At 41.5% G+C, this 9,943-nt stretch overlaps 2 protein-coding genes across 2 annotated transcripts in view; both read right to left on the reverse strand.

Annotated features, from left to right (window-relative positions):
* LOC135657030 (uncharacterized) overlaps positions 1–2,728 on the reverse strand; it is a 7,667-nt gene extending 4,939 nt beyond the window's left edge. The window contains exons 1-3 of the mRNA XM_065175913.1: positions 2,621–2,728; positions 1,488–1,574; positions 1,259–1,341 (exon numbers count right to left, since the gene is read on the reverse strand). Coding sequence (XP_065031985.1) covers positions 1,259–1,341; positions 1,488–1,566 — 162 coding nt within the window. The 5' untranslated portion in view covers positions 1,567–1,574; positions 2,621–2,728. The remainder of the gene's footprint in view (positions 1–1,258; positions 1,342–1,487; positions 1,575–2,620) is intronic.
* Positions 2,729–5,635: 2,907 nt separating this feature from the next.
* On the reverse strand, positions 5,636–6,686 carry LOC135657033 (ethylene-responsive transcription factor 4-like). Its single transcript, XM_065175918.1, has one exon. The coding sequence runs from the start codon at positions 6,684–6,686 to the stop codon at positions 5,778–5,780; it is 909 nt and encodes a 302-aa protein (XP_065031990.1). The 3' UTR covers positions 5,636–5,777.
* Positions 6,687–9,943: the final 3,257 nt, after the last annotated feature.

Below are 9,943 nucleotides of genomic sequence, written 5' to 3' on the forward strand. Positions count from 1 at the left end.
CCCTACTCCCTATTGTCATGAACTCTGAATACTTTGCACTTATTCCTAATCTTTCTCCAACAACATTATCATCATCATCATCTCTGCCAGAAAAGTTGCTGGTTTGCTTCTTACTATAATCGTTGAAAAAGAAAAAAGTTGTTTAGATCCTTTTGCAATTGAAGATTGAGTATGATCAAATTAAGACTAAAAACTAGGTCTTTCCTAGAGAGTTGATTTTATAATCAGTAATAATCTTTGTAAAATAACATAAATTTTCAATTGTTCATATTTTTGTTGATACCTTCTGTTGAGGAGTTCATTAGTTTATAAGCTTGAGTTTATTGCAAATAGGACTCAAGTGCCTCATGTTCCAAATTTCTATGTTTTTGCTCCATGTAAGCTTAGTACATTTGTAATTTCAGATTGTCAATACTGGCTTACTGTTAATATATTTCATTCATGAATTTGTGTTCTGTATAAATAGTTGCTTGTAATCTTATTAAGGTGTTTGTTTACAGGATATCCATGGAAGTTGCACGCATTTGTTACAAGGCAATCTTGCTTTCGAGGTGCAGTCACTTAGAGAGGAGCATACCTGAGAGTCACATGTATTGCTGGATATAAGATAGCTACCTCAGAATGGGTGGATAATAAGATAACTGACTAGACAAGGCTTGAATCTACATTAGGTGTCAAAGTTATTGCTGGAAACTTAGGTTGCCCATAACGTTAAGCATATATCATGATTCATATGTTATCAAGAGGAATGGAAAGGAAAAAGTCATTCAAGATGATGTATGTCAGCACAGAGGAATCATATAAGAAGTTTCTCATTATGAAAAGATAGGCAATTGAAAGAAACCCTACAGGTATTATTAGAAATTATCATCAGGTTGATGTGAGCATTCCAAAAGATGTAAAAAACATATAAGTATGGACATCTCCACGAAGCTTATAGGAAGTTGACAATCAGCCACACAAATAACAGATTCTTTCTAACTTCAATCTATGCTTGCAAACAAAATTATCTAGACAAATCATGATGACATGTTATGTCTGACAGATAACACAACTTTATTCTGCAATTTTTATATAATTTAAGCAATATCAACAGGATTAAGCTAAATCAAAATTAATTATAATTATTCCTTGAAATTATAGAAAATGACAATATAAATATGTTGTCTAAATCAGATGACCATTTAGAAAGACTTCTTATCTTCATTCTATGATTAGAATAAATTGGAAAAAGGAGTAAGGATATAAAAAAAATGACCTTAAATCTCCACAAGAAAACTGGTGATGGCATCATTGCAACACCAGATGCTGCCATGCTTGGACTCTTCATCTCATTTACCTCTGTCAGGAAAACTAAGCCTATGTCATTGGCAATTCCAGGTTCAATGAAATCTAAAAATGAAAGTTAAATATGTGACATGCATAACAAATAACATCTAAAAAGTTGAGTAAATAAAGTAGTCGTGAGCAAACTAATTTTCTTTTACCCTGATCAGTGAAAATAGGTCTGCTACCAGCTCGACGAAGATGAGGACTTTTAGTTGATGGCAAAGGAACTTCAAACATATGTGAAGCTAGTGAAGGTCAGAGAGAATGAGTGTCATCAATACTTATGAATACCTGAAAGCAAGTAAACCTAATGTCATTTAGTCAGTCAGTGCAACCAATTTGAAGGTTGCTAGGTTCATATCCAATGATCAGGAACCAAAGGTGTGCTTGATATGACAGTATACATGGTGCAATCATGCAAATTCAGTTAGTCATACCAAAACAGTGCCATCATTTTGAAGTAACTTAAAGGATGCAACTTGTGGAAAAAATAATAGTTAATAACTTGATATGATAGAATTGAACGTTGCAGACTAGATTTATTAGCTATATGATAAGACAAAAAAACATTGAGCAACCATTTGAGCTTTTATAAATGGACATATTCATGCTACTCTAGCACTAGTAAGGGCCACGTTTCTCTTGGATAGGGGTCCTCTGTCAGAAATATTTGGTGAAATGTTTTAATTATATAAAAGACCAAACCACTGTTCCATAAATATTTCACGTCTTTATATCTTTTAATAATCGAGTATCTAACATTCACATGCAGCAGTTCCTCTCTCTCTCTCTCTCTCTCTCTCTTTCTCTTAAAAACACTAAAAGGAAAATTAAATAAAAATACAATGCAAGAGAACGTGCCATAAACAACCCTGTGGGCTAATCTAGATCTATGCATAGGACTGCTAAAAGAATCAAAGTTATACTGGATCGACCCCAGTCCATCCCTAGTTCAATTGTTGACCAGATCGTGAGTCAGATCAGGCAAATCAAGAAAAGAAAAACTAGATCCATATCCAATTTTCCAAGATCCACACTTCAAACACAACTTTTTGCGCAAGCAAAGGGAGGAGTATCAAGTAAGGATGTCACGTCCAAACGTCCTTCAGATTCAGAACAGAATTGAACCACATCCTAATTCAAGAAAAAGCGAGCGATAGCAGAGGTCCATGACATTTTTGAGCAAATTCTACCAAATCTATCCAAGGGATTGGAGCGAGGCGCAGAGATCTGTTGGTCAAAACAAGGAGACGAAACAAGCATGTAGGGTTTATTGGAGAAGAGATTCTACCACGGAGTGGCAAGATCTGAGGCTGGAACTGCAAGCCAGCGGCGTGAGGCGGATCGAATGGCGATGCAGCCTCCGGGACGAGGCGGAGAGGTCCGAGGGCAGGCGACGCGGCCTACGGCTTCCGGCGGACAGGATTGCGGCTCGGCCTGCGGCGAAGAGGATTGCGACTTGGCCTGCAGCGTGAGGCGAAGCGATGGGCGAAACAGATGAGATCATGAAGAGGAGGCGAGGAGGAACGCAAGATCAGGCACAACAGGGCGGGGAGATGGGCGAGGCTGCCATCGTTGTCTTAGTAGGTCTTAAAGCTGCCATAAATTCCGCTCTTCTAAGGTCTAAGATGGAATTGGGAATCGGGAATTGGGTATTGCAGGTTAGATAGATAATAAATACATCACTCATCTTCTATTGTTATATCGCGTTTAAAGTACACTATAACGTTCCATATGGGAGTGTATTTTGTTTCCTTCGAGGAGGTCACTTGCGTAAATTGGGGGTCAATTGGTGTATGATAATGGAATTGCACGCTGATGTGGTCAACCATAATCCATGTACGACTAAAAGTCGACACGGCTATCGTTGACAAACCGGGTCGGAAACGAAGACCTTCAATTGAGACTCTCAGACTCCTGTAGCCCTTCCATCGTTATGCCTGTTCTCTTGAGCTAACTTGCGAGACATCTCACTCTTGAATCCAAACTTGTAGCCAGCCTAGGATTCTACTCCTATAGAGATTAGGACTCTAGTTAGTACACCGTACATTTTATTATTATTATTATTATTATTATTATTATTATTATTATTATCTTAATATTTATTTAGCTCGTAAAATTAGTGGTTCGATTCAGCACTCGTGCGCAGCGCGAGGACTGTCAATCCACTGACACTCATCTTCCATTCTCCATATATATAGCCACTCAAACCCTCGAATCTTTTGTTCCTCGCTTAAGTATTTGAGACTTTGCATATCCTTACGGACATCTCCTTTATCGACTTAATAACCACTAGATACAAGACGGATTTGATCAATTTTAAGGTATCTCAACTTTCTTACCATTGATCTAAGGAAGCTCAATTGGTTCGCTTGTGCTTGACCATCTTCTTCTCCCTCTATTCTACTCTAGTTGTTTCTTTTTGAGGTTGAGGGATCTAACGTTATTACTCCTCCGGATGTTGAGGACTATGCTATGCTGATAAGGTACTCAATTATTATGATGTCTTTTATATGTTTCTTTCTGTTTTCTTATCTTTTAGATCAAATAAATTATCCGTGACCCTTTTGATCCAAAAGTTACACTTAAATGTCTGAAAATAAGTTTAGACTGAAAAAAAAAAAAAAAAAAAAACAAAGAACATGAGAAGTGATGTGTGTTTCTGCAAATAGAACAGGAAGAGTATGATACAGACCGAACAAAGTTGATGAAAAACTTTGAAGCAAATTGCCTAAGCGAGAATATTATCAAAAACAAAGAGGAGAGGATTAGCATCATGTCATCTGTGGAACTAAAACTTCGCTGCTAGTTGAGCTCCCAACTTGACGGGGACAGATAATTAGCAATCCGGTTAACGGATCGATTTCCCTTCCGGTTTGAACCTCGACAGGTTTACAGTCTTCAAACGAATGATGAAGGTCTTGCTTGCTTAGCACAATATCTCTGACTCATGCTATGCACAGTAAGGATTTACTCCCCTTCTTTACTATGCTTATATTTCTTTCAAGCCGTAAGAACACTATATTTGATCCAAGCAGCAATTAGAAAAGATTGCCGGAAGGTCCTAAAGTGAGAAAAAAATTCACTGAAGAATCAAATTAATCGAATTTGAAGCCAACACTTTTTCTCGTGTGGTCAATTTTGAAACATCAGGATCTATAATAATATATTAGAAAATAGATAAATTGATTCATAAACATCTAATTATTAAATTAATTATCTTGACAGATTAGATTATAATAATTGATATCAAATCCGATATAGCATTGAATATAATGAGCTACTAAAGAGTATTTGTAGAGAAAATCAGTAGGATTTTCTTAGGATTATAACGAGAACATTCCAATTTACTCAATACATCGAAGAAGATGAGTAAAATATAATAATAATACAAATTGGCTTATAAGAATGTACCATAATGAATTTTATTGAGTTAAATGCTTTAGACCAAATAAATAATCATGAGCCAATGGGATAGGTAGTGGCGACGTCCTTGACCAAACCCAAGCGGTGAGTAAGTACTCTCTTCTTCCTCTCCGCCTCTGGGAGGGAGGCGTCGTTTGGCCATCCTGTTCCCCGCGCCACGACGCGGCGCCGCTTCGTACACCACGAGCTGCACCAGAGGCGACGACGGTACATGCTGCGCCCCCCGAGCTAACTCGTCTTTCGTCGCCCGTCTCTTTCTCTCCCCTCCTGGCTTTGCTCCTTTGGCTTTTGTGTGCTCAGAGATCACCGTACCGTCGTGGGACAGCGAGGAGAAAATGAGGGCACGGCCGTCGGTGGTCCGTACCCAACGTGGCGAAGGGACTGCAGAATTGTAGGGTTCGTTCAAATCGGTGAGCCACGTCTTCAACCGGGAGCGCTTTTCGAGCCGAGTCACGGCCGGTAGGAGACAGTTGGACACAGTTTTTGTGCGTGGAAACCGCAACCGGTTATTCCTTATTCCTCTTTGATCAGCGCTGCTGATCCCCACTCGTTGGGACCCACCGATACAGCTAATCGACAGAAACGACACTACTCTTTCGCTTTTACATCAACACAATACTAATAATCAAGAAATCGAGGGAATCACCAATCGACAGTAATAATAATCAAGAAAGTAGAGGGACAAAACAAATATAATCTCTCTACGTTATATTATGATAATATAATCTCTCAAAATCGTGTTAATAATAATAATAATCATCATAATCATAATCATAATCATAATCATAATCAACAAGGAGAGAAGGCATGACACCGAGGATTTCCGTTGTAGTGGAAAGAATAAATAAATAAATAAATATATATATAGTTTTTTTCTCTATAATTTTCTCTTTCTCTCACCGTTGGTGGTGTTACCATTTTACTTGCCCTGGTAAAAGGGATGGGATGGAAAGGAGAGATGAGAAAGAAAGTGCTCGGACAGGGATGGTCGATGTGATAAGGTAGCGGGGTAGGAGGTGGGATCACGCGATCTCGGGTGAAGGGGGAAGGTTGAGGTCGAGATCGAAGGGGAGCATCTTGTGCGAAGCCGGAGAGCGGTGGCTAGGGTGGACATCCACGATGGAGGAGTCCGAGTCGCTATCAACGCTGCAGGCCATCGCGGCCCGCGGATCGGCGAGGATCGTGGGCGGACACAGAGTGAGGAGGTGGTGGCGACTGATCGCAGCCGCTTTTTCCGATCTGACCGTCATGTCGAAGAGGAGGCGCGGGTATCCCGCCGGCACTGTGGTGGCGGTGACGGTCGGGTATGGGTGGAAGGGAAACCGCTTGCAGCCGCCGACGCCGCCACGGTGATGAATATTGAGGTCGAGCGGGGGCGGGAGCGGGATCTTGAGCGGCGGTTCGGTGGCTTCCCTGCCGTAGGACCCCACCGTGATGCTCTGGCTCCTGGGGCTGCCGGGGTACGGGTAGGAATCAGGGCGGGGGAAGTTGGTCTTGGCCTTGGAGCCGCGGAACTGGCGGGCAGCGTCGTCGTACGCCCGAGCCGCCTCCTCGGCGGTGTCGAAGGTCCCGAGCCAGACCCGGCTCTTCTTCCCCGGGTCCCGTATCTCCGCCGCGTACCTCCCCCATGGCCGCTTCCTAACCCCCCGGAAGTGCGTCTCCTTCCCCCCTCTTCCTCCTACTCTGCCGGCGGTGGCCGACTTCTCGGTGGACGCCATGGGTAAAGAAAGATCTGTCACCGTGTTATTTGCACTCTTTTTTATTTCCTTTGCCCAGCTAGATGACGACTCTAATCCGAGAAGCGAGGGTGGGTTAAAGGGTGGGGGAGGGGGGTTTATATATCGATCGATCGCAATTTCCCTTTGGACGGTGGAGCGGCGAAATGGAGGACACTTGGGCGCCGGCGGCCTTTGCCCACCATCTGTCCGCATCGACCGCTTGTGCGCCGTCTAACTCGGATCACGCAGTGGGTCCCGCCTGCCACAGACAGCCCGTGATGTGTCATCTGGACCCGCGGCTGTTGAGCAATGGGCTGCGCTGCGGTCCTATCCGAGGCGAAGCGGCACGGTGAGGTGATCTCGGTGAATGGAGGGCCGAGATGAGCCGGTTGGGTAACAATGACCTATCGGATATGGGCTACAGGGACGGGCTTCCGGTTAATTACAGTGGGCGGTGGTACGTGGCGATATGGTCCCATCGTCGGTAGTATACTAGACTCGCTTCTGTTGGCCATCGTCTCCTGGTAGAAGAGTTAGGGGATAACTGTTGATATTATGATTGGAATCAATGAGATAATCGATCCATTAAAATTTAAAACAATTAAATAAATAATAAATAATAATATATTGAGTTGATATCGTGATGGCTAACAATATTATTAATATGTAATCGAAAGATTTTGTGCAGACGCTATAGACTCTGTATTAGAATTACAAAATTGATGTCTTGCTTACTCGGGTCAAACAAGCCACAGCAAGCTTGATGAATGAGGGCAGATCTTAGCATGAGTTGTTCCTCCCTTGATTTCGATCGAAATTACCAAGAGAACAAATAAGTTGTTGTACAATAATAAGAATGAGATCCCCCCTCTTGAAAGGAGACCGACCTCTTTGTGACTCGGCTGGTTTGGGATGCCGTTCGTTCGTGAGTCGTCATCGGCAATCACGCAGATCAAAGGTCTGAAATGGCGGCGTCGTTTGGGCTTGGGATGCCGTTGACTTGGAAGCGAGCCGAGATAGATTTGTTTCACGCTGGGCTGGGTTGACTCTGCTGATGAAGCTGTCCGAAGAGGACGGAATGCACCGGCAGGCAAGGAGGAAAAGAGAAAACATTGGTTACACACTAAATAGAAACCCACCGAAACACCACAGTCATCAGTCACATTAACTTAGATAGCATCTACAACTATTAGCTTCGAGTCTCTTGCGTGACTTTTGATGTTTGCACAAGATCATTGTCTCGACGATGATATATTGATTAATTTTTTAAAATATTTTTGGTATAATTATTGTTGATATCTCTATCGATGATTACGAGAGGCAAGAGAGCTTTAGGTTTGTATTATGGGTGATTGATGGACATCTATCGAGTGACGAAGCCTGCGAGTATTTTTTCCTCCCCCTACTTGATGATTGTCGACGTACATTCCCAAGTAATTAAAGTTTGAACCAAAATAATATAAAATGACATTTGGACACAAAAAAAACTGTAATGTGCTTTGTCGGGTCAATAGTATCATCGAACGCATCCAAAGACGAGAGAAAAAAGTTCATTGGAATTAGTTCATCTTGGATATTTTTAGGTAAATAGCGATTGACCTGAGGTGAGGTCGACCAACACTTCTCATTCTAATTGTTAGAACTCTCATCGTATTTCCTCCAAACATTGATCTATTTATTGTATTAGGGTCCATAGGGAGTCTTCCATCGACTTCGTCAATTAGGCCTCAAATTCAGGCAGGGTAGAGTGGTGATATGATCTGCTAATTTCATAGGGACTAAAGCGCCCCCTTAATCGACGGTCCGAAGAGGCACTGGCGTTTTAAGGATGTCGGCATCACATCGGGTCAAGGAACCTCAATGGGTGTCGGTGTCATTCACGATGCAACCGGTGATGGCGATTGAGTTGGTGGTACTGCTTGTTCGGCTAACTAGGGCAAAAGTGGAGTGACGACCTATATCATGCCTGTTAGTCATTGCACTTGCTAAGTGAGATTTAAGAACGCATCGATGAGAACAAGTTAGTGGCTGAGGGTCATCTTTAGGTGTGAGAGACCTAGGTTGTTAAATAAATGTCATTATTGTTTGAAAATTTGATCAGAGTATCACATGTGCAGCGGAAGAATAGAAAACAAAAATCACGGATTTCCTAGAAAGAGGTTTCATCGTTATGCAAAGATTGGTGCACAAAATAAAATACAAAACTGAAATCGTACATATCAAGTGAGATTTGTTACCTAAGGAGATCATACATCCCGATAAAATCTCAAATCCATAGGAGTGGATGAAGGAAATCAATTGTCCTTCTCTTTAGCGATGATCCACATGATAGATGTGACGAATATGCTCCTTAAATCATTGCACGATTTTTCTCTTCATGTGCACCATATGATCAAGAAGGGATCGGCCCTTCTTACTATCTACACACCCTCAACTGAGGCTATCGGCTGAGGAGGAGAGGAGAGGGAGGATAATAGGAGAGGCAGCTAAGATGTGACTAGCCTATGCCATCTTTTGAGCGTTGCTATTTGTAGAGATTCTTACCACTTACCCATAATAGATCTTGTTTTATTGGGTACTAAATCTTTATCCAATTACCCAAGCCTCTTAGATTAATGGATCTCTACCCAATAATCTCTTATTGGCTATTTTGGATCTTATGTACAAGATCTAATAATTCAAGTACTAATTAGATATCCAATAAGATAGAGACTCTAGTGGATATCTAACCTCTATTCGTTGCAACACCTATCATATGTAACCCTCTATGCCCAATATCAAGCTAGTCGTAAGTTGTACCTATCAGAACTCCTTCTAACTCAAGAAATTATTATAATAATTCATTCAATTCATCGATTTACTAGGTCATTGCGCTGTAATCCCCAAATGATACGAGGAAATCCAATCTATTGGACCTATTTGTCCTTAGTTATGGTGTATCTATGGTCCCTCATCCATATAATATCCTAAAGATTGTATGCCCGACATTATGCTGTTAGGCCATACAGAATCTTCTCGAGTCTCGCTCTAATCAGATTCTCTCGGAGAACTCTTTTTCTCTTAATTCGAATGACCATACCTAAAGATTTGCTTGATTAATAACACATATGATATTTCTCTCATGACATCGAGAGCGAATGATCTTATATCGATACTAAATTACTCTCGTAAGGTTGACTACCACTCTCGATAACCGGTTATGCTAGATCTGTAACATTCCATGAGCGGATCAATCAATAAACTCATTCTCCAATAAGCACTTGCACTATATCTCTAGTATCCCTACATGAACAGCTATGAGACCAGCCGCCTCTATCATATGAACGGATATACAACATATCAATCTATCCGATTATCTCGATGTCCCTCTCAAGTAATCTACGATTGGGATGATTTAGAATCTATATTTAAAGGTGAATCAATCTCATTATTGTGATCTCATCACGATCCGACTTTCATTGCACATATTC

The sequence above is a fragment of the Musa acuminata genome, unplaced genomic scaffold (assembly GCF_036884655.1).
Source record: "Musa acuminata AAA Group cultivar baxijiao unplaced genomic scaffold, Cavendish_Baxijiao_AAA HiC_scaffold_215, whole genome shotgun sequence".
Taxonomy (NCBI): domain Eukaryota; kingdom Viridiplantae; phylum Streptophyta; class Magnoliopsida; order Zingiberales; family Musaceae; genus Musa; species Musa acuminata.

Coding starts and splice junctions, on each gene's coding strand:
- LOC135657033 (XM_065175918.1), bottom strand. CDS start 6,686: ATGCGGACAGATGGTGGGCAAAGGCCGCCGGCGCCCAAGTGTCCTCCA.